This window comes from Carassius carassius, chromosome 15 (genome assembly GCF_963082965.1).
Source record: "Carassius carassius chromosome 15, fCarCar2.1, whole genome shotgun sequence".
In the NCBI taxonomy this organism is placed as follows: domain Eukaryota; kingdom Metazoa; phylum Chordata; class Actinopteri; order Cypriniformes; family Cyprinidae; genus Carassius; species Carassius carassius.
In genome coordinates, this window is record NC_081769.1 from 9,184,159 (window position 1) to 9,209,848 (window position 25,690).

At 40.2% G+C, this 25,690-nt stretch overlaps 2 protein-coding genes and 1 long non-coding RNA gene across 5 annotated transcripts in view; 2 read left to right on the forward strand and 1 right to left on the reverse strand.

The window, feature by feature from the left end:
* The window catches only part of LOC132158072 (uncharacterized), a 411,555-nt gene that overhangs the window by 350,379 nt on the left and 35,486 nt on the right, over positions 1-25,690 (forward strand). The gene's annotated exons all lie outside the window — the stretch shown is intronic.
* On the reverse strand, positions 5,203-6,440 carry LOC132157677 (uncharacterized). Its single transcript, XR_009437589.1, has 3 exons — positions 6,311-6,440; positions 6,022-6,070; positions 5,203-5,275 (listed from the first exon to the last, which is right to left on the reverse strand). It is a non-coding gene; the product is annotated as an uncharacterized LOC132157677 (long non-coding RNA).
* Positions 9,169-11,834, forward strand: LOC132158070 (C-C chemokine receptor type 5-like). Its single transcript, XM_059567323.1, has 2 exons — positions 9,169-9,305; positions 9,439-11,834. The coding sequence occupies exons 1-2, from the start codon at positions 9,262-9,264 to the stop codon at positions 10,514-10,516; spliced, it is 1,122 nt and encodes a 373-aa protein (XP_059423306.1). The 5' UTR covers positions 9,169-9,261; the 3' UTR covers positions 10,517-11,834.

Below are 25,690 nucleotides of genomic sequence, written 5' to 3' on the forward strand. Positions count from 1 at the left end.
GCGTTACTCGTCGTAATTATATTTTTACTAGTAACAATTAAATTAAAGAGCTCTATAATTTAATTTGTACTAGCAACAATTACAATTATACAGCTCTATAATTCAATTTTTACTAGTAACAATTATGATTGAAGAGCTCTCTAATTGAATTATAGAGCTCTGCAATTGTATTCTTACTAGAAACAACTGAATTAAAGAGCTCTATAATTTAATTTGTACTAGTAACAATTACAATTATAGAGCTCTATAATTCAATTTTTACTAGTAACAATTATGATTGTAGAGCTCTCTAATTGAATTATAGAGCTCTGCAATTGTATTCTTACTAGTAACAACTGAATTAAAGAGCTCTATAATTCAGTTTTTACTAGTAACACTTCCAATTAGAGAGCTCTACAATTCATTTATTACTAGTAAGAATTCAATTGCAGAGCTCTGTAATTCAATTGTTACTAGTAATAATCCAATTGCAGAGCTCTACAATTCCACTAGAGAGCTCTCTAATTCAATTGTTACTAGTAAAAACTGAATTATAGAGCTCTCTAATTGTAATTGTTACTAGTAAAAACTGAATTAGAGAGCTCTTTAATTCAGTTCTTACTAGTAACAATTCTAATTACAGAGCTCTATAATTGTATTATTACTAGTAGAAACTCCAATTCATGAGATGCAAAACAGATTGCAGATTTCTCGCCTACAAAAGTGCGTTTCAAAATAAAAGCCCTGTAGTGTGGTTCTAAAGTATCCTGAAATATTTTACAGACTTGGGTAACATATTAATCATGTTCACATTATAGCAAAATTAAGATGATGCCTGAGATGAAAACCTTTTGACCATCTTGATATTAAGGAGTATAAATGAATTTGAAATATTTACAGTGTTTAGTATTGTTATGCAATAATAGAATGATTGTGTTTGTTGTTTAGTAAAATAGAAAACATTAGGCCAAATAGTCTTAAACTTTTTTATAAATTTTGACTCAAGGTTAAATCTAGCCTAAAGTTTTTTTTTTTCTCCAGGTTGCAAGATTTTATATTTTGCTTTCAAATAAGCTTATGCCTGTTGTGGTTGCATGTGTTTGTTGTTAAGTAAAATGAACAAGAGAACAGTGAGGAATTCTGACTGTGCATTTAACTCTTTTATATATAAAAATAAATATTATATATAATAACCTAGCCTATGAAAATAGTTGGCTAATGTCTTTGTAATAAAAGCATTAAAAACTTTCATATTGTATTATTTGTCTGATGATGTTCAATTATCAATCCATCCATAACCAAGAGAATTACTAGACGATTTTCATTATCATTATTATTACTATCATCATTATCATAGATTTTGGCCTTTAGCATAGACTTTGGCCTTTTCAGAACTTTTATTATAAAATTGTATTATTATCAATATCATTATTATTATTATCATTACTATTACTATCATCATTATCATAGATTTTGGACTTTTATCATAGACTTTTCAGTGTCCCACATTAGGAAGCACCAGGTTGTTTTTAGACAACTTGCACTAAGAGCACTAATATGTCTATAATTTCTTTTATGAATGTGTTATCTGCATTTTCTCTTTTTATTTTATTAGGAGACATCCTGGGGATTTTAAAATGGTATTGTGTTTGAATTTAATGGTTTGGATACAAATCGCAGATATTGCAGACTGCTGCCCTGCCTCTCCACCGTGTACTTCGTCCATGTCGACTGCGGGCGCCAAAGTTTCCCGCCTGCCTGTTTATATACCCCAGTTGAATATGCATAAGGCACGATTAGCATAATGATATGTCGCCGAATACAGAGCTCTGTAATGCAATTGTTACTAGTAAGAGTTGCTATTGTAGAGCTCTGTAATTCAATTTGTACTAGTAAGATTGCAATTACAGAGCTCTCTAATTCTAATTGTTACTAGTAAGAACTGAATTATGGAGCTCTGTAACTTAATTCTTACTAGTAACAATTCAATTAGAGAGCTCTGTAATTTAATTATAGAGCTCTATAATCAAATTGTTGCTAGTAACAATTGAATTAGAGAGCTCTGTAATTTAATTATTACTAGTAAGAACTGCGATTAGAGAGCTCTACAATTGAATTGTTACTAGTAACAATTTGATTATAGAGCTCTATAATTGAATTACAGAGCTCTCTAATTGAATTGTTACTAGTAACAATTATGATTAGAGAGCTCTGTAATTCAATTGTTACTAGTAACAATTACAATTAGAGAGCTCTAATTCAATTGTTACTAGTAACAATTCAATTAGAGAGCTCTGTAATTCAATTATAGAGCTCTGCAATTACACATATCTTTAATGTGTATTTTTACTAGTAATAAATCAATTGAGAGCTCTGTAATTCAATTGTTACTAGTAAGAATTCAATTAGAGAGCTCTATAATTGTAATTGTTACTAGTAACAATTGAATTACAGAGCTCTATAACTAAAAATGAATGGAAGTTAATGGAGACATATGACTAGTAATAAATGAATTGTAGAGCTCTCTAATTGGAATTGTTACTAGTAACAATTGAATTAGAGAACTCTATAATCATAATTTTTACTAGTAAATATTTAATTATAGAGCTCTGTAATTGTAATTGTTTCTAGTAACAATTTAATTGTAGAGCTCCACAATCATAATTGTTACTAGTAAAAATTGAATTATAGAGCTCTATAATTGTAATTGTTACTAGTACAAATTAAATTATAGAGCTCTTTAATTTAATTGTTACTAGTAAAAATATAATTACTACGAGTAACGCTGGAACGTTTTTATGCTGAAACGGCCTTCCATACAGGCAAGCCGGACAGATCTCTCTTCTCATAGTGGATCTGACACCTGTGAGATCAAAGATGGCTATGGCGGGATTCACGCTTGTGCACAGTGTTGCTAATAAACTGGATGTAATTCAAGTTCTGTTGCTTTTATATGAAAATAAATGAAATGAACAAGACACCCATTTAATTACATACCAAAGACGTGTTTATCAATATTTTTTTTCTTTAATACAGACATATGTGTTTTTATTTATTAGATTTTTTAAAATAAAAATTAAATTACATAACCCAAAGAGATCGCACTGTCAGATAGTTTGGGAATATTCACACATAACATAAACACACAAAACATGATATTAGAGTTTTAAAATCAAACATTTTAAATGAGAACATTATATCACAGTTGTTTAAACCAATGAGCATTAAGCTGTGTCGTCAGCAAGTCGTTTTCCATCGTGGTTTTGATCAGCGCAGTCGGTGGAGAGCAACTGCGCCCAACTGCAGAATCCGACACGTGCGCCTTGCGCTCGCGAGAGATTTTTGACCTACGTCAGCATGACATCAGAGCAAGGCGAACGTCACTCGGACACATTTCTAACTGGCATGCATCTCGCGCTGATCACCGGTGATCGGTTCTGCGCAGATTTTGCTCATCTCAAACAAGCCTAACATCTAATTTCCTCGCGTTGAAATTCTGACGCCAAAAGCTTCCCACTGAAAGCAATGCAGGTCGTAGTGCGTCTTCGCTGCAGCTTGCGGTGGACATCCAACCCTGCCCACATCCAAGTGTGACGTCAGACGCCACGCCTATGCCATACGTAAAAATATGTCAACGGGCGATGCCAGGTGAACACCCATGTGTTGTGCGCATGTGCAAAAATGGAGGAAGTATGTTATTTCGGGGATCAAATTAAATAATGTTATCTTTCGTTTTACTAATACAGGTTAAATAACTTGTAGCACATAAATTTAAATAGTACAAATTAAACCTAGGCCACATCTCTAATGTATGGAAGTAAATTCATCCAAACAGCTGGTAAAATGCCTGCTTTGATTGATTATACTTAGGCAAATTAATCAAATATTTATGCCTTTCGCTGTTCGATTATGTAATGACAAATTCACATATTTTATGATCGATTGTAACATACCTTAGACAATATCAAAGTTAAGTAGACAATTTTGTTTAAGGCATTTTTAATTATCTAATTCTCTAAAAATATGTTTCACTTACCGTATTTTCCGGACTATAAGTCGCACTTTTTTTCATAGTTTGGCTGGTCCTGCGACTTATAGTCAGGTGCGACTTATCTATCAAAATTACTTTGACATGAACCGAGAGAAATGAACCAAGAGAAAACCTTACCGTCTACAGCCGCGAGAGGGCGCTATATGCTGCTCTGTGCTCCTGTAGCCTACCAAAAAAAGCATATAGCGCCCTCTCGTGGCTGTAGACGTTAATGTTTTCTCTTGGTTCTTGGTTCTAAATAAATGCAACTTATATGTTTTTTTCCCTCGTCATGACGTACTTTTGGACTGATGCGACTTATACTCAGGTGCGACTTATAGTCCGAAAAATACGGTATAAGGTGGGAACGTTAGTGATCATATCACTATTTTAAGGATTAATATGGGTATTATGCAATAACTGGAATCCTCCCCTCTTTATTTTTTAATGTGTTTATTTTTCATATTTCTTTCATTTTAAATAAAAAAAATTTGACTTTGGCAAATTTATATACTTCATTTGGTTTTAAGTATTTTTATTTTCCTTTTAATTATATACAAGAACAATTATGATCTACACACTAATATTTTTTATATGTGCATGGAAAAAAAAAGTTTATCACCCCGCAAAAAAGTGCTATAACATTTGCATGATAGGATTGATGGTTCTTTATATAGACTAAGATACACATACATAGGCTTAAGTCATTGGTTGCTTTGATAGATTATGTAAGTAACATGGCATTGACTTTTGGGCCTTTTTCCATCAACACAAATATATATAAATATGTGTCCAAGTCCTACGGATGCATAAAGATCAATAAAAAGACATCCCTTGTTTCACTGGGTATTGTTATATTTATTTCACAAAACAATAATATTCAACAATGTAGAGTACATAAATTATTATAAATTAAATTACTCCCAGAAACATGGCATTGACTTTCTCTCCTTTCAGGTAGTCTTTGATTATATTAGACTGTTTTTCTTCGTCTATCTGGAGAAATTCAGGCTCTGTCACCTCTCCATGGAACAGCTCACAGTGGCTCTGAACCCAGCACCATGCTACACCAATGTCCCAACTTCCTCTTCAGTTCCTCTTCGATCTTCTGTTGAAAGTACAAAATAAACTGTGTTTGTGGGGTAAATCTAAAATTACTATAATTATTTTCACAAAAAAAAAAAAGTTTTTACCTCATCACTGTCATCTTGACCCATCACAGTTTCCTTACTAGCTGGCTGTTTGGTGATGGTGGACTCTGACAACCTAAAGACAGACTCAAAGGTTAGGTAAATGGACCATTTGTAGAGCATATTTTTAGTATTTCCAACCACTCAAAGCATTCAACACATTTCTAAACATTCAACATTGTGGCCTCTCCAAAGTTTTGTTACTGCTTAACATTCTAGGAGGAAACATTTAGTGTGTCTGGGTAGTTTGAATGCAGAAGAATCCATTTCATTTCATTAACCAGTTGTGTGTACCTTGGATGTGACATGTTTTGCAAGAGCAAACCACACCACCACCTTCGGAGCTGAGGGATGTCATCCTAACAGACAAAACACAAAATAAAAAACTGAGAATGCATTCGAAAAACTTCTGGAAAGAATAAATATAAGGAAAATCTTCCAAAAGAAAATTTGAGGTCATCACCTAGCTAAAGTCAAATGTCCAGTCCAGGGCTATATAGAGTGCATACTGAAACAGACAACAAATACCATTGAGAAAATTCAAATACTAAAATTTACTGACACCAATTTACTGTACTGTACAGATAACACTAGACCGTATTCATCTAAATACTGCATGTAAACTAAACTAAACTTTTGCCATCACCATAACTGCTCAGAATCTGTAATTCACAGCTTACCATCAGCATGAACAGACAACAATCCAGTCCCTCTCTCTGGGTTGGAATATTCTATCAAATATTTAAATATATATTTAATTTTTTTTTTACATAAAACTACAGAACAAGGACTGAAAAAAAACTGATGATTGCATTATTGTACCTTGGTTTTAATGATCTTCCATGGGCCATTCATTTTAAGATGAAGTAACCTGTAGGATGGTTGAAAAAAAAGTTAACAAAAGTGTAGAGTGTACACAGCAAGTTACAAAACACACATAGATAAATAACAACAATATTCTCATCACTTTAGTGTTTCCCAAGAAACTACAGCTCATCTTGTTGTTCTTTGAGATTCACATACATATTTAGATTATACAACATACATATACATGCATATATGATATGAACACAAAAACCAATCAATATCTAAAGACATGCTCTAACCATACCTCCATGCTCCACTGCATGACTTATGTGGTTCTCTAGGTGAAGTGTAAAAGAAAACTTCTCTTCAGTGGTGAAACTGCAACAGGGACATTCAAACCCCCCATCATGGCAGAACTGTTCTGGATCACGTTTGGACTGTAGATGTGTAGGATACTGTAAAACATGATAAATATTATTCGTATTAATATAGAAGGATACAAAGATTTGCCACGAACAGAGAGTTATCAAGTAAGACATAGTGAAATGATGTGGTTGCTCAAACAAGTTATTGTGCACGAATTGTCAGTGTATATCATTAAATATATTCTATGTGTTTTGCGTGGGGCCAGTGGAGTACATGTATGTGAGAGAGGTGAAGTGTGTGTGTGTGTGTGAGAGATAGAGAGAGAGAGAGATCAGTATTATGTCAGGGATATAAAAAAAAAACATGAAGGATGAATCAATGCACATACATTTTATCAGGATACAGTAAGGAACATTAAAGACATCATGAAAGTAAACACAGCAGTGTTGGTAGCCTTATAACGTGCCTGTGTGAAGTCAGCCTCGTGTCTTTGTAACTTTACTAAGGCTCATAACAAACCGTAGTAACAGTTATCGTTGTGCTGTTAGTTTCACTTCATGTCTAACAAAATATTCCTTGATAATTTAATGTATACATTTTACCATTTTTACTATTAACGTTAAGCAGAGACATACAGTGTGACAAACACTTTTGGAATTACACCGGGCTAAGAATGGAATTTTTCATTACTTACAGCCATGGCAGATAACTTCTTATTCTTCTGGGCAACTGGCAAATAAAGAAAACAACAACTTCTTCTTCTTTCTGATGATCGCAAAACAATATTTCCTTCTTTTACCGATTAAAAACAACAAAAACTTCTTCAACGTATCTTCTAGTCTTCTCGATGCTTCTTCCTGTTTGAAATTTAATAAGAACGTGACATAGACGGATATAGGCGCGGTTTATGATGGCACATCCGGGTGGGCAGGGTTGGATGTGTGACGTCTTTGGATGTGGGTGTGGTCTCTGACGTCACGCTTGGATGTGGGCGGGGTTTCTGACGTCACGCTTGGATGTGGGCGGGGTTGGATGTCCACCGCAGGCTGCAGCGAGCCCTACTTGGGATGATATTGCGACGCCGAGAGGCACATTTGGCATCATAAAAGTGACGCTAGTGGCGCTTGACCATGCTTCGGTTTTTGACGCCTTTGGAGTGAGAATGGGTTGTGTCTGTCCATGAAGGAGTAGCTAATCCACCTTTCTCAGTTGTTGGAATCAGCTTAGCATTCATTTTCAACATTTCAAGTATTCCTGACACAACAGGACACTTCTAACACTTCCCTGGCAAGCAGAGGATACTCTTGATAACACATAAAAACTGTTAACTTTCCTAGGCAAAGCAGAGGATACACCAATAACCTCTCTGACAAAGCAGAGGATAAAAAGCAGAGGATAACCAATATGTTAAAACACTGTAACTGCTGTTAACCTTCTCTGAGTGAACAGATGGTGAACATTCCTCACTGGCAAAGCAAAGGATAACTAGTCTTTTAACCAAATCCTACAGCTTTTTGTTAACACTTCTCTGATGGCACAGAGGATAACCACATTGTATGTAGTGGTTCTTTGGATAGAGTAACACTCACCAAATCGTTTTTGAGCTGAAAAAGGGTTTCTGGAATTCAGTCTGGAACGATGTGAGGTGAGAAGCTCTATGGGGGTCACAGCACCAAAACAGTTGGAAGCTCAGAAGTGAAGACCAGGAGACTCTTGGGTATCTTCAGTAGGACTCTTTATTGAGAACGTGCCGAGTGGCTCTGCAGTCAACAAAAATCTAACTAAGGCAGTGATACATTGTAGTTTATATACATTTGTATCAAAGGATGTTAACATTGATAAAAAGGGACAGAATGCACATGAAAAAGCACAATACACACACACACACTATGTTGCCTTGGACTATTGTAATGCTCTCCTGGCGGGCCTTCCTGCATGTACTATCAAGCCTCTACAATTAATGCTTTGTGCTGTTTTTACATTTAACCAGGTGACTGTGTCGTGACAAACTGATTGTTTAAAATGGACTCTGAGTGTGTTTGTAGTTTGAAACACTGATGAAGGCTTGTAAGTCACAATGCGTCAGTGTATGTAAATACGTGAGAATAAAGGATTTTTATTTTTCACCATACTTCTGAATGCCTTGGAGTTAAGTGTTTTGGAGTTGTTGTTTTTTATTTTGTTTGTTTGCTTGTTTTTTTTTTTTTTTTTATGATGATGAATTAAGAAATTCTGCACCCAAATAGAACCTACCAGTAGCATATTTTTTTTTTTTTTTTTTTTTATTCTATATAATAACTTTTGTGCTCCGCAGAAGACAAAATAAAACGGACAGACAGAAAAACGTGGCTGAGAAAAGGATTTAATTTTTGGGTGAACTATATATCTTGAAGTACTTTATTTAATAATTCTTGCAACATTGCTCTTTTTTTCTACGAAAAATATTTGTTAGTTTCCTCTTCAGTTTTGCTGACATGTAAGTATTGAGTTGTGAAACCAGATCTGTTCTGCTTTCCTTCATTTAATTGTCATAAACTGCTCTATTAAAAGTTAATAGATTTTATACATTTTGAAATTAGGGAGATATTCTTTAATATTTGTAAGAAATTTTTACATATTACACTTTTAATCAAAGACAATTACAAACTCAGAACATTAGAACGTATATAGTTGTAAGACCTCGTCTTCTCTTGCAGAGTTAACAGACTTTGTGAAACTGTTGATGAAACTGTTTCAAGATCCTTTCTTAATTTATACAGGGGAAGTGTTATCCAGTAGTAGCTTTGGTTGACTGCAGATAGTTTTTTCCACTAAGTAATACATTTCCTTGGCTTTGTTTTTGGATAGAAGTAATTTATCACGAACAGGACCCCTGTCTGTCCACGGACAATGATGGTAACCAATAGTCCTCTTTATCATCATATTTTATCCAGGTAAGGTCATAGCACATATTAAAATTAAATTACATTATTAAATTACACTTAAGTAGTACATAAAGATTATGAATAACTGTCAAAAGTGGAGTTCTGTTTTCCTTAGTTTCTTTTTTTTTTATTCCAACTATAGTGAAAATGGGACATTGGATGATGAGCCAGTTACTGATACACCATATGACTATTATGACTACTACGCTGGATATGTTGATTTGTCTGGATTTTCCTGTGTTTATGAAGATCATGGAGCTAGCATTCTTCCTGTGCTATACTCCCTGTTTTTTGTGATGGGCCTTCTGAGTAACATAATGGTGATCTGGGTGGTTTTGATGGGTGTGAAGCTGAGAAGTATGACTGACATCTGTCTTCTGAACCTGGCTTTAGCTGACATGCTCTTGGTCTGCTCCCTCCCCTTCCTGGCACACTATGCCAGAGACCAGTGGATTTTTGGAGATGTTATGTGCACTATGGTCCTCAGTGTCTACCACATTGGATTCTATAGTGGAATATTCTTTATCGTACTGATGAGTGTTGATCGGTACTTAGCTGTAGTTCATGCTGTGATTGCCCTGAGAGTCAGAACAAGGACATATGGGATCTCAGCAAGTGTGGTCACATGGATTGTTGCTGTTTCTGCATCCTTTCCCGAATTGATGCACCTAAAAACCACAGAAAACAATGAACACAAATATTGCATATCTTACCCAACAAATGATCAAAATTCTTACCTTTCTTCAAGGACTTTTGGTATATTGAAAATGAATGTTTTGGGTTTAATTCTACCTCTTATTGTGATTGGATTTTGTTACTCAATGATTTTAAAGAGACTCCTGACAGCTCACTCTACCAGGAGGCAGTCCATGCTCCTTGTCATCATGGTGATGGTGGTCTTCTTATGCTGTTGGGCTCCATACAATATCACAGCTTTTGTGAAAGCCTTAGAACTGAATGAGCTCATAACTCAATCTTGTGACAGCAGTAAGGCAATCAATCTAAGTCTGCAAATCACAGAAGCTTTGGCTTATTCACACAGTTGCCTGAACCCCATTTTCTATGTGTTTGTGAGAGAGAAATTTAGAAGGCATCTTTTCAAACTCCTGTACAGGACACCTTGGACTGGACTGCCATTTGTAAAGAAATACATTACACAGGCCACTGTATCTGTTTATTCACATGGCACCAATGATGAGAGAACTAGTACAACAGTTTAAATTGGGAAAATACAGTCAAAAATAATTTTTTAAAGCAGGGCAGTCCTGCAACTGTGCAACTGGTGCGCCCAAAACATAATTTCGTATAATGCATATAGGCGGGGGGCCAATATGGCGTCTTGCTGAGTAGATCTGTTGTTTGCACCTGTTCTAGTTAAGGATTTTTTTGGTCAACGGGTCGTTATTTTGCCCCTATGGCGGATGATTTTATTCGTTAAAAACTGCAAAACAAAAGCTAGATCCCGCCTTTGACTTTAATGGGCAAAAAACAAGTTAATAGGAACCTGCGTGCCGCGTGGAACTTGGACAGTCTGATGTCTTATGAATCTCTTGAACAAAACATGGATATCTCCGTGCCTGAATCCGGAGAAAACCTCCCTAAGATCACAAGATAAGTTTGAAAAGGATTTTGACGGATGTGCTACACCCAGCAAAAGTCCTCCTGGAAAAAAAAAAAAAGCTGATAGTGCTGTATCGCTTACCGAGATATTCAACGCGATTCAGTCCCTGAACTCCAAGCAAGATGCGGTTTTTCAAAAGATGACTCACATCGAGAACTCCATTGAGATCACAACTGCGGCTGTTAACTCTTTATCTAAAACCGTCAATCGACTCCTTTCAGATGTTGCCACTCACGGCGAAAGGATCGGTAAGGCCGAAACTTCGATACAACACATGCAACAGGAGAATGTATCTCTCAAGTCTAGAGTCGAAGAGCTAGAAATGTACAGCTGCAGATGGTGTTTGAAATTGCTTGGAGTGAAAGAACGTGACGAAGAAAATGTCCGAACGATCAGCGTCAATCATCTTGCCAGGTTGGTCCCGCGAATCAAAGATAAGCTGGAGGAGGATGTGGATGTGGTCCATCGTGTAGGCAAACAACGACCAGATGGCTCGCCGCGACACATCATCATAAGATTCGCCACACGGAGGTACCGCGACATCTTTGGGTGGAAGCTAAGAATTCTCTCTATCTGAGAGAGCACACTCTCTATGTCAAGGAATCTCTCTCCAAAGCGGACATTGACAGTCGGAATAAACTTTGGCCCCTTGTCCTGGCGGCACGGAAGGAGGGAAAGAAGGCCGGCTTCAGCAGTCCCTTTGCTGTTATCAATAACAAGAGAATCGCTGCCAATTAAGCACAGCATCCGTAAACTGACTACAGTTTTCGGGTCAGGTTCAATTAATTTCTTTCTGCACGTTTGCCCAGTTATATCGTTTACTTTCTTCTAAGGGCTTTTTGACCTTAAAATACTACTAATTCCCGGATCCTTCTTAAGGGAAACAGCTTTAGTTACAGAACTTTCAAGTTAAGTGTTCAATACAGCTCTTTGTGGTAGCTATTTTCTAATATTTTATCACACTTTATTTGTAAGTGGACAATTTCGAGTTTAAACAGCTGAACATTGTTTCTTTAATGTGCGGGGCTTAAGAGATGACATTAAAAGAAAAGCAATTTTTCTGTTTTGTAGACGTTATAATGCAGATTTTATTTTCTTCCAAGAGACACATTCGGCTGCTTCTGATTCAAAATTTTGGAAAGCTCAATGGGGCGATATGGTTTATTTTAGTCATGGGTCAAATAATTCAGCTGGTGTTCTTATTTTAATTCATAAATTTAAAGGAGATATTGTTAATTCTATGTCCTCCCCTGAAGGCAGATGGGTTATTCTAACTGTTAAATTAGATAATGCCATCTTTATTATCTGTAATATTTATGGGATTAACTCACACTCTATGAATAATACCTTTTTCACTGACATTTCTCTTATTCTATCTCAATTGCTGAAAACAACCCCAAATGCCAAGTTAATAAACGTGGGAGATTTTAATGAAGTCCCCGATGATTTAATAGATAGGTTTCCAAGGAAAGTAAGACCTCACTCTCAATGCTTTAATATTATTGATTCCTTATACAAAGATCTATCTTTGGTGGATTCGTGGCGCTACTTTAATACTAATTCATTTGAATTTACATGGAGTAATGTGTCAAAGTCCTTAAAATCGAGAATTGAACTATTTCTTATTTCATTCAGTCTGCTACAACATGTTAAAGATATCTCCTATCATTATGCTCCATTTTCAGATCGCCTTCTGATTGTGTTGTCTTTACAGAGTGTTCATAAACCCAGCTGCCTCCGTAGATATTGGAAACTTAACAACTCTTTATTAGAGGATAACATATTTACAAAAAATATTGAAACGTTAGCCACCAACATCTTTAATTCAGAGAAATCAGATTATTCATCTAAATGGTAGTTATTTAAATTCAAATCCAGATAATTACCTATTAGGAGAAGTAAGGAATTGAAAAAAGACAGAGATTGCATAGAAACAGAACTATTAAACAAAATTGATACACTTTGGAAAGTTCAGACACTCTCTCAAACACAGCAAAGTGAACTCCAGTCCTTAAAATTAAAACTTGATGACTTGTATTTAGCAAGGCCAGAGGAGCTTTTGTGCATTCAAAAGCTAGATGGATAGAAAAGGGAGAGAGGAATATAGCCTATTTTTTTGCCCTTGAAAAAAGAAATTTTAAGAGAAATTATTTGTGTGCATTATATATTAACAACACCTTATGCAAGGATCCCAAACTAATTTCAGATTTTGTCAGCTCCTTTTATGAAAAACTTTATCAGTCTAACTTTAATTATGACCTTTGTAAATAATTTACTAATGACATTCAGGGTTTTATTCCATTAATCAGTAATGACTTCAAAAACCATTGTGACTCTGACCTTAAGAAGGAGGAATTACTGTCAGTTCTCCAATATATGAAAAAGGGTGGGCAATCTAATGGATTCCGGGTCCAGATGGTCTTTCAATTGAATTTTACCAACACTTTTGGAAGGTATTGGAAGATCCCCTTTTCATATTGTTTAATGAATGTATTAAAAAAGGATATGGTCACAACTATGAAACAAGGATTAATCTCCTTGATTCCTAAACCAGATAAAGATGCCCAAAATATAGATAATTGGAGACCTACAGTAGGAGGACAAGCTAAATGGGCTTTACCGTGCCGCGGCATTAACTGAATTCAGTCGCGTGTTAAAATAATTCACTTAACTACCGCCAGGTGGCGCAAAGGGATGAGTTTTGACGGTTTGTAAACTAAGGTGAAAGGACAAGTAAAACATCAATAGCATTATATTATAACATTTTAACATCCTTAAAAACCATTATAAAATTTAAAGTAAGAGTTAATTTAAAAACGTGGGATAGTCTTAGGCTACAGTAAAAATGTAAAAGAAAGACCTTTACACAAAGTCTTACTGCATGCTATTGTCATTAAACAGTCTTTACTAGGTATATATATATATATATATATATATATATATATATATATATATATATATATATGAACACAAACACACTGATTAAAAAATACATATTTTCATTCTGGCTTGCTCTTAGCAAAAATAAATAAATAAAATCCTTTAAGTTCCATATGAGGAACGAAATGAGAACGGTCCAGCATTAAGACCTCACTAACAGCAATAATTCTTATTAACTGCTGTTGTTCTTGATTTTTCAAACTGTCTCCAGTTATGCCTTAACTGTGTGAGCAAAAATTGATTATGGTATATTTCAGCTGTTTTATGCGCTGGTGCCTCACGTGCACATATTCATTGTAAACAGCGCAGTTCAGCATGAGCAGCGGTCTACTGTGGCATATTTTTGCTCATTATAATATTTTTTCGTCGATACTGAAACACACGTGAACCACAAAGCCTATTTTACCTAATAAATAATAGTTTAGCTGCAAATACGCAACATCACGAATATGGAAACATTTGGATGTGTCCAGAATGAGAGAGGTAAACCCAACAGGTAAGCTACCCAGATAGCAAACTGACATAGAATCAACGTAGAATCGACGTTTCTCGTGGCGTCGAAACGACGTTGATCTCCGACTTCGATCCAACATCGTTTTGCTCATCGGGTTCAAGTTGATCCGACGTCAGGCACGCCATTCAAAACTAACGGAAAATCGACGCAATTGGTTGCCTTACCTAACGTTGAATCGACATTGATTATCAGTTAGTTTAAACGACGTCAGAGAATCAACACGTTTTCAACATAAAATCGATCTAATTGGTTTGCTTACCTAACGTTGAAACGACGTTGATTTAATTTGGGTAAAACTACTTTACTATTAACATTTTCTGCTGGTTTTAAAAATCTCACATACTTACTACTAAATAAATTAGCCTGTATAAGTAAAACTTTATTAAACACATCACATTCAGTCACAATTTCTTTATTATTTATACAATACAGTTTATACACAGTTACAAATACATGTTTAGAGCACAAACCTTCTAAGTCTAGCAAAGAAAATGCTTTTACACACAAATACACACACAAATAGGTATAAAGTATATTATAGGCTAATATAAATTGTGTTAAGTAACAAATTAAAAGCTATATTCACTGAATAAAAAAAATATATACATGACCAAATGTGTTTGACTTATTTTCAGTGGGTCACAAAAGAAGATGCCAGGCAGAACCTTAAAAAAAACTGACAGCCGCAGTCACAGTTCACTTTCATTGCTTTTCTAAAAATATTATATATATATATATATATATATATATATATATATATATATATATATATATATAATGGTGACTGAGGCTGTCACTCTTTGCTTTTGTGTTCCACAAAATAAAAGACATATGAGTGAGATGATGATTTATAAAGAAGACAGAGGTACATAGTAGATCAATCAGTTTTCATTTGCAATCAAAACTTGAGTTGTTTGTAATATCAGGGATGTGACCCAATCAGGTCAGGTTTGATCATGTAGGCCACAATTAGACAATAAATTAAATTTTTAGTGTATTTTTTTTTAATATATGTATGTCCTATGACTCCATGATTAAATTCTCTAAAGTTTGGGGGGTAATTTTTTTTTTATCATGGGCCTTAAAAATATTATCTTTTATATATTTTCATATAAAATGGCAACATTTGATGTAAAACATTTATTTCTTTTCTTTTTATTACATATATAAAATGTGAAAAAAAAATGCCTTGTGTTATTTAGCATGTGCTATTTAACTAATTCACTTTTAAAAACTCTTTGGATCTACACAAAACATGCAAATGATTTTTGGATTCAAAATGTCAATTTTTACTTAAAGGTGACAAGTTTGCATCCCCTGAATATTCAATTGTTAATGTCCCTTTGTTATATTTGCATACAGTACATCTACTGTACAATCCAGACACTTTGTACATTATTATAACAAATTGAGCACTTTGTAGAGAATATTTCAATAAATCATCAAGAAAATGTTTTAGGAGTTCCAAGCTTGTATTTGTTTCTTTCTCTCTCACAAACACAACAAAATCTTCACTACAGGTGCATAAATCCTATTCTACAAATTAAAAAATTAACAGGCTCAGTTATACCAGATTTATGCAGGGCTGCATTTCATTTTGCTCATATTATTGAATATTTATTTCCTGAAATGTGTTTATTAGAACTGGACATATTTACAGACTTTATGAGAATAGTATTATTTGTAGATCAGATCATGGTAGAATGACCTGCCTTTATTAATTTGAGCAGCCGAGTCTTCAGCCATTTTTCAAAAGCACTTACCTTTTCTATTCAGTTAATTTCCATAAAATTTGCTCTAATTTGTAAAAAAAAAATAAAATAATAATATTAAATAAATATCTTATGTGTAGTGTGCTAGACTAAAGCCCCTTTCAAATGCACGGTGGTCCCAAAAAAAGGCAGATCAATGTTTGTGACGAAAAAATATGTGCAAACTGTATTCAATTCAATTCAATTCAAGTTTATTTGTATAGCACTTTTTACAATACAAATCGTTACAAAGCAACTTTACAGAAAATTATGTTTCTACAATATTTAGTAGTAGCTAGTAGTTTGTGCACGTTTGACAGGATTTTAGAAAAAATTAAAAAAAATTATAATAATACAAGAAGTAGTCAGCTAGACGATGAACTATCAATATTATTAACTAATAATTATTATATGATGCAGTCACACATGTAGCAATAATTGTTAGTTCTGTTTGTTGATTCAAGGTTAGCATAATCTGGGGTCCTCTGAGGGTCAGCATCATCTCTTCTCAGGTGTTCTGGATCCAGACTGGAGCTTGTGTAAATCCTAGTTTAGGCAAAACATAGAAACAAAATAGAGACATCATTAGCATAGCTGCTGATCCAACAAAGTAAAATTAGTTTACCCCAAGCTAATGAATAAAAATGCACATTTGATCAGATGCAACTACACTCACAATTTAAAAGATACATTATTTGTATGCTTGGCGAAAGAGATGTGTTTTTAATCTAGATTTAAACAGAGAGAGTGTGTCTGAACCCCGAACATTATCAGGAAGGCTATTCCAGAGTTTGGGAGCCAAATGTGAGAAAGCTCTACCTCCTTTAGTGGACTTTGCTATCCTAGGAACTACCAAAAGTCCAGAGTTTTGTGACCTTAGGGTGCGTGATGGGTTGTAGTGTGGTAGAAGGCTAGTTAGGTACGCAGGAGCTAAACTATTTAGGGCCTTATAGGTAAGTAATGATAATTTGTAACTGATACGGAACTTAATAGGTAGCCAGTGCAGAGACTGTAAAATTGGGGTAATATGATCATATTTTCTTGACCTCGTAAGGACTCTAGCTGCTGCATTTTGGACTACCTGTAGCTTGTTTATTGATGAAGCAGGACAACCACCTAGAAGTGCATTACAATAGTCCAGTCTAGAGGTCATGAATGCATGAACTAGCTTTTCTGCATCAGAAACAGATAACATGTTTCGTAGCTTGGCAATGTTTCTAAGATGGAAGAATGCAGTTTTTGTAACATTGGAAATATGATTTTCAAAAGACAAATTGCTGTCTAATATAACACCCAGATTTTTGACTGTAGAGGAAGTAACAGTACATCTGTCTAGTTGCAGATTGTAATCTACAAGATTCTGTGTAGTGTTTTTTGGTCCAATAATTAATATCTCTGTCTTATCCGAATTTAATTGGAGAAAATTATTTGTCATCCAATCTTTTACATTTTTAACACACTCTGTTAGCTTAGATAATTGGGAAGTTTCATCTGGTCTCATGAGATATATAGCTGAGTATCATCAGCATAACAGTGGAAGCTAATTCCGTATTTTCTAATAATATTACCAAGGGGCAACATGTATATTGAAAATAGAAGGGGACCTAGGATGGATCCTTGTGGCACTCCATATTTTACTGATGATAAATGAGATGACACCCCATTTAAGTAAACAAAATGGTAGCGATCGGACAGGTAGGATCTAAACCATCTTAGAGCCTGCCCTTGAATACCTGTATAGTTTTGTAATCGATCTATGAGTATGTCATGATCTATGGTGTCGAACGCAGCACTAAGATCAAGTAAGACTAGAAATGAGATGCAGCCTTGATCTGACGCAAGGAGCAGGTCATTTGTAATTTTAACAAGTGCAGTTCTCTTACGAGAGCTCTCTCGTACTGCGTCTTAGCTAAGACGCTACGGGAAAAGTCTCTTTTCACGAAATACTGAAGCAAAAAATTATCCTTAATTTTGTATTTTTGTAAAGCGCATTTGCAGCAGTACACAGCCATAGGCAAGACGGCTTCGCTCATTGGCTTGTTCTGCGGCAACTGCACAGCCTATCGAGCAGAGGCTGATGCAACATCAGACCAATAAGGGCGCTTCGCGCCCTTCTTGCCACTTCCCGCCGAAACGGGTGTGGCCCAACCTATAAAAGGAGCTCGAAAAGGCTGACTCACCTGATTTTTCATCTATTCAGCGAAGCTCACGCATCGCTGGATCACGAGGAAGCAAGCGCCGTCTGGAAGAGCATATCAGCAGGACGAGCCATCCTGAAGCCGCTGGCATCGCCGCCTTCCACCGCCGTTCCTGCTGCACTATCCGGCGCCCATATCCTTTACATCCTTATTCTGTTATATCCTGTGTGTGTGTTCGCCCTGCGACGCACATTCACAAAAGAGCTGCGTCTTTTTAAAGATGCCCTCGTGCGGCTCGTGCAGAGCCCCGCTCAGAGAAGGAGATCGTCACGTCATCTGCGTCTCCTGTCTGGGTGAGGACCATGCAGTGCTCGCGCTTGCTGACGGCGGATGCCCTCATTGCGAGTTAATGCCTATGGTGACTCTGAGGACTCGCCTGGCATCCTTCTCGAAGCCTGCATCATCCGCTGCGCCGCAGCGCCGTAAGAAGCGCCGCTCGCAGCGCCGTAAGAAGCGCCGCTCGCAGCGCCTACCAGAACCGCTTCCAGCTCGGCCGAGCTCGCCGGTTCCCTCCGCTTCGCCGGCCTCCCCTGCATCGCTTCCCGATGCTCAGCGTCCGCTGCTTGCCGACGCGTCATCTGAGGAAGTGGATCTCAGGCCCGCGTCAGAGGAAGAAGACACGTGCTCTCTGCTTGCTTCGGGCAGTGAGGGTTGGGCGAGCTCCGTGGATCTCGCGCCCGCTGCTCAGAGGCCCAGCAGACGGGGGGATATCAATAAGGAGCAGATGCGTGTACTCTCGCTGGCCGCGGCGAGCCTCGGCCTCGAGTGGTCTGCACCAGCGCCCACTTCACGTTCCCGGCTGGATGGTAGCTATCTTCCGGATGAGCGCTCTTCCTCAAGCTCAAAGCATGCCCCTTTTCTTCCTGAGCTTCACGAAGAAGTGGCGAATGCTTGGGACGCTCCATTCTCGGCGAGAATCCGCTCATCTGTTTCGCCAGCATTCTCCACACTGGATGGTGCTAAGAACAGAGGCTACCTGTCACTTCCGCCGGTGGAACAGGCTATAGCAGCGCACCTTTGCCCGCCCTCTGCTGGACGGCGGACTAAGGCAGCGTTGCCATCCAAAGCCTGCCGCATGACGTCATCGCTGCTCGCACGGATATTCTCTGCTGCTGGGCAGGCTGCGTCTGCGTTACACACCATGGCTACGCTACAGATTTTCCAGGGCGATCTTCTCCGCAAGCTGGATGAGATGTGACCTGAAGCGATCTGTCTCGCGGATCTGAGGAGTGCTTCGGATCTCTCCCTCCGCGCTACTAAGTCCGCTGCACAGGTCATGGGACGGGTTATGGCTTCCGCTACGGTGGCTGAGAGGCATTTGTGGCTGACGCTTTCTGACATCAAGGAGTCTGAGCGCGCTGCGTTCCTTGACGCGCCGCTAACTCCTTTCGGCCTCTTCGGATCTTCCGTCAACAAGTTTGTGGAGAGATTCGCCGAGGATCAGAAAGCTTCGCAGGTGTTCAAGCACTTCTTGCCGAAGCGCTCCAGTTCTGCAGCTAGCCGCTCTAGACTGGCCCCACAGAGCTCTCAGTCATGCCCACCGCCTCTTGCTGCGTCATCGCGACAGCGTCAGCAACGCAGCTTGGGATCCCGTTCTCGCTCTTCAAGCCGTCGCCCCGCGCCGCGGGAGCCGCGGCAGAGGATTGCGGTGAAGCCAGAAGCCCCAAAAGCATCCTAGCACTGCTGGGAAAGCGCCGGTGTTCGAGTTCCGCTGCGGCCGAGAGTGTTTTTTCTGGTGTTCCGGCCACGGCAGATGGTGCTATAAATGTTGTGACGATGCCCACTCCTCAGTGCCCATCTCCACATGTAAGCACAGCCCTGCACACAGGGCCTGCGCCCATAATGTCGACTCAAGTCGGTCGCGCACACTGCATAGTAAACGTGCCCACCCCTCAATGCCCACAATTACTATGTCACACGCGTCATGTGGTTTCTGTAAAAACGAAACCCGTGCACGCTCGTCCGGCCACGGCCGATGGTGCTATAAATGCAGTGATGATGCCCACTACCCAGAGCCCATCTCCACATGTAAGCACAGCCCTGCACTCAGGGCTAGCGCACATAAGATCATCACAGATCGGTCGAGCGCGCCGCATAGTAAACGTGCCCACTTCCCAGTGCCCACATACACTATGTCACATACGGCGCGGGGCTTCTGTAAAAACGAGGCCCGTGCATGTACATTCTGCACAGGCAGACAGCGAGTTGAAAGTGGTAAAAGTGCACACATGCAGCCCACTGTTACTCGCAGATATATCGAGTCCCATGGGACACGCTCAGCCTCCCCCCAGTCGGTTAAGCGCCGGAACGGGGTCGAGGAGGAGCGATCTGCCCGCTGTGATCAGCGCGCTCCCCACCTCAGATGCGCAGCACACTCGAGCGCCGCCGTTGCCCAGTCAACAGAGCGCATTTCGCATCCAGCCCTTAGCCATTCATGCAGATGCATGGTCAGCGCTTCCAGGGGTTTCGGATTGGGTGCTAGGCATTATAAAGAGAGGCTACTCGCTACAGTTTTCTCGACGCCCGCCACGCTTTTCAGCGCGCGTCGAAACTACGGTCAAAACAGAAGTAGCACACATACTTCGGGCCGAAATATCAAAACTGTTGAGCAAAGGGGCTGTAGAGCCTGTGTCTCAAGCTCAAAGCGAGGGGGGGCTGTACAGCAGATACTTTCTGGTGCCCAAGAGAGACGGGGGTCTCAGGCCCATACTGGATCTAAGACAGCTGAACAAGGCATTGATGAAACGCAGTTTCAACATGCTCACGACCAGGAAGCTCCTCGCGCAGATTCGCAGAGGGGACTGGTTCATGTCAATATATCTGAAGGACGCGTATTTTCAAATACAGATAGCGTCAAACCACAGGCGATATTTGAGATTCGCCTTCGAGGGCCAGGCATACCAGTTTACAGTCCTGCCATTCGGCTTGTCCATAGCTCCTCGTACGTTTACGAGGTGCATGGATGCAGCGCTCGCTCCTCTCAGACTCAGAGGCATACGAGTGCTGAATTATTTGGACGACTGGCTGGTTCTGGCCCGATCACGAGCGGAGCTCGAGGACCACAGGGCCATTTTACTCGATCACCTCGAGAAGCTCGGCCTCAGTGTCAATTGGGCGAAGAGTTCGCTGAACCCCAGTCAGATGATCCTGTTTCTGGGTATAGTTCTAAACTCGTGTTCCATGACGGCGCGGCTGTCACCACAGCGCGCGATGGGCATTCAGCTCGCAGCGAGTTCTTTCCGCTGCGGCGCGACCGTGTCGCTCAAACACTGTCAAAAGATGCTGGGTCTCATGGCCTCAGCATCTCCGGTTCTGCGGCTGGGCCTGCTCCGCATGCGCCCCCTGCAGTTTTGGCTGAAGGCTCGGGTGCCGCGCAGAGCGTGGGCGTCTGGCTGGCTGCATTTCAAGGTCGATCAGAGCTGTGTTGCGGCTCTAGCACCTTGGACAGCGAACGGCTGGTACCGATCAGGTGTAAGCCTGGGGACTTCCCCGAGTGTGAAAATGGTGTCGACGGACGCCTCCACTTCGGGATGGGGAGCGCTGCTCGAAGGCAGACCGTCCTTTGGCCTATGGTCAGAACGGGAAAAGCTCCATCATATCAACTGCCTGGAAATGCTGGCAGTGGAGAACGCGCTGACGTGCTTTTGTCCCCATATCAAGGATCACCACGTCGTAGTCCGTTCGGACAACATGTCCGTGGTGTCCTACATAAATTGCCAGGGCGGTCTCGGGTCCCGAAACCTGTGCAGGCTGACGGAACGCCTCCTGGTTTGGGCTCAGCGCAACGTGCACTCGCTGAGAGCAGTGCATGTGCCTGGACTGCAGAATCTGGGTCCAGACAGGCTGTCCAGAGGCAATGTTCCTACGGGCGAATGGTCTCTACACCCGCAAACAGTCCGGCTGTTGTGGGAGAGATTTGACATGGCGGAGGTGGACCTCTTTGCGTCCCACGAAAACGATCACTGCCCCGCGTTCTTTTCCAAGAACGAAAGCACGCTGTCACGGAGATGGCCGTGCTGCCCGCTTTATGCGTTCCCTCCCGTCTCCCTCCTTCCGCAGGTGATAGAACGGGTGAGAGAAACGAGATGTTCAATACTGCTTGTAGCACCTCTTTGGAAGAACCAACCATGGTTCCTAGATTTGATGCAGTTAGCAGATGTCGCCCCGTGGCCGGTACCGTTGAGGAGGGACCTCCTCTCGCAGGCCAGGGGCTCGATTTGGAACCCTCAACCGGAGTTGTGGTCCCTCCATGTGTGGGCACTCAACGGTTACCCGCTGATCTCGCAGTGGGAGTGCTAAATACCATCACTCAGGCTAGAGCTCCATCAACACGACATCTGTATGCCTCGAAGTGGTCGGTGTTCTCCAGCTGGTGCACAGCTCGAGGTTATTCACCCCTTAGTTGTGAGGTGACGGAGGTCCTCTCCTTCCTACAGGAGCTGTTGGATAAGGGCAGAGCCCCATCCACGCTCAAAGTTTATGTGGCGGCCATCGCGGCGTTTTCTGAAACGGCGTCCGGTCAGTCAATAGGAAGGAACGATTTAGTCATCCGGTTCCTCAGAGGAGCTAGGAGGCTGAATCCTCCCAGACCTCTGTCAGTCCCTGAGTGGGACCTCGCGGCAGTTTTGGAGGCCTTGAAGGGTCCCCCTTTTGAGCCTATCCAATCGGTTAGCCTTCAGCATCTGTCGTTCAAGACAGTATTCTTGTTGGCTCTCGCTTCTGTGAAGCGTGTGGGTGATTTGCACGCGCTCTCGGTGAGCCAGTCGTGCTTGGAGTTTGGGCCCAATGACTCAAGAGTCATACTCAAACCTAGGCACGGTTATGTGCCGAAATCCCTCAACACACCGTTTCGGGCTCAGGTTATTGCCCTGTCTGTCCTGCCGGTGTCAGGGGAGGATGGAGACTCGAGTCTTCTTTGCCCTGTCAGGGTTTTAAGAGCTTATGTGTCTCGCTCTGCTGCCTTTCGGCGGACGGAGCAGCTGTTTGTCTCGTTCGGTGGACGTTCCAAGGGAATGGCTGTTTCGAGACAGACTCTATCCAGATGGATAGTTGACGCCATAGCGTTAGCTTACGCTTCCAGGGGCCTTCAGTGCCCGTTGGGCGTCAGAGCACACTCCACAAGAGGCGTCGCCTCGTCGTGGGCGTGGTCTACTGGGATCTCCTTGCAGGATATATGTATGGCGGCAGGTTGGGCCTCGCCGTCTACATTTATCAGGTTCTATAACCTGGAGGTTCCCGCCTTGCAAGCAAGGCTGCTGTCGGTATAGTCGAATCAGGGCCCTGAGGGGAATTCTGAGTTCACGAGCGCTATGCGCTGCCAACTGTTATATGGGCAGTATTGCGTAAGACCCGCATTGCCACATTGGTTAGGCCTTGCCTCGACTGTGTGATGTCATATTGCCGCATCTACGGATGCTGCTAGATATGGGACGGAGGGCTTTCCCCCTTTCTGTCCTGGACTCTCTGGGAGTCCCTCAGGTGACTGTGCACTGTAAATCCTGGGCGTTGCTTCAGGTTTATTGGTGTGTGATCCCTGACGCACGGCGTTTTACATTGGGTTCCCGTAGCGTCTTAGCCAAGACGCAGTACGAGAGAGCTCTCGTAAGAGCACGTACTCGGTTACTAAACGTAACCTCGGTTCTCTCTAGAAGAGCGAACGAGTACTGCGTTCTCTGCCGTGCGTACGATTCACTCTGGTTCGCTTCGGCGATGAAATAAATCAGGTGAGTCAGCCTTTTCGAGCTCCTTTTATAGGTTGGGCCACACCCGTTTCGGCGGGAAGTGGCAAGAAGGGCGCGAAGCGCCCTTATTGGTCTGATGTTGCATCAGCCTCCGCTCGATAGGCTGTGCAGTTGCCGCAGAACAAGCCAATAATTTTTTGCTTCAGTATTTCGTGAAAAGAGACTTTTCCCGTAGCGTCTTAGCTAAGACGCAGTACTCGTTCGCTCTTCTAGAGAGAACCGAGGTTACGTTTAGTAACCGAGTACGTTTCTGTGCTATGGTGGGGCCTAAAACCTGACTGAAATTCTTCATACAGATCATTTTTATGCAGGAAGGTGCTCAATTGAGCAGACACAACTTTTTCTAAAATTTTAGACATAAATGGAAGATTTGAAATAGGCCTATAATTTGCCAGTACACTAGGATCTAGTTTTGGTTTCTTAATAAGAGGCTTGATAACCGCCAGCTTGAATGGTTTTGGGACGTGACCTAAAGATAACGACGAGTTAATGATATTGAGAAGCGGTTCTTCGGCTACAGGTAACAGCTCTTTCAGTAATTTAGTGGGTACAGGATCTAATAAACATGTTGTTGGTTTAGATACAGTGATAAGTTTATTTAGCTCTTCCTGTCCTATATTTGTAAAGCACTGCAGTTTATCTTTGGGTGCGATGGATGAAACTGAAGTGTTAGACGCTGTAGAATCTACATTCGCTATTGTATTTCTAATGTTATCTATTTTATCAGTGAAGAAATTCATAAAGTCATTACTATTTAACGAAAAATACACAGGTCCCAGGCACTCAAAAAGAATTCAGGTGGAGAAGGTAAACGTTAAGAAGCCTTTATTGTGGTATGGCCAATATCAAAATTAAAATGCCGACATGTTTCGACCGCAATGGTCTTCCTCAGGGCAAGGTGATAATCACAATTGGTGTGCTCACACATAAAAACACTCCAAACCACTCCCATCATCAATAAGCAATTAGTGGACTAATTAAGTTCAATATCAAGATACGGGTAATCAGGTGTATGAGATCAGGACCTAAAAAGTAAAAGACAAAAAATGTTTTGAATTGTCTCTTTTTTGTCTTTTACTTTTTAGGTCCTGATCTCATACACCTGATTACCATCACTTTGGGGTACAATATCTATAGCAGTAAGATCGATTCCATGCGATATAATTAAATCTAGTGTATGATTAAAACGATGAGTGGGCCCGGTGACATTTTGCTTGACTCCAAAGGAGCTTATTAGGTCAGTAAATGCAAGTCCTAATGTATCATTTTCATTATCAACGTGAATATTAAAATCTCCCATGATTAGCACCTTATCAACTGTAACTAGAAGGTCTGAGAGGAAATCTGCAAATTCTTTTAGGAATTCTGTATACGGCCCTGGTGGTCTATACACAGTAGCCAGAGCAAGAGATACATTAGATTTCTTTTGCATGTCTGACAGTGTAACATTTAGCAGAAGTATTTCAAAAGAGTTAAACCTGTATCCTGTTTTCTGGGTAACATTGAGAATATCACTATATATTGTTGCAACACCTCCGCCACGACCAGTCTGACGGGGCTCATGCTTATAACAGTAGTTTGGTGGAGTAGACTCATTTAGACCAAAATAATCATTTGGTTTTAGCCAGG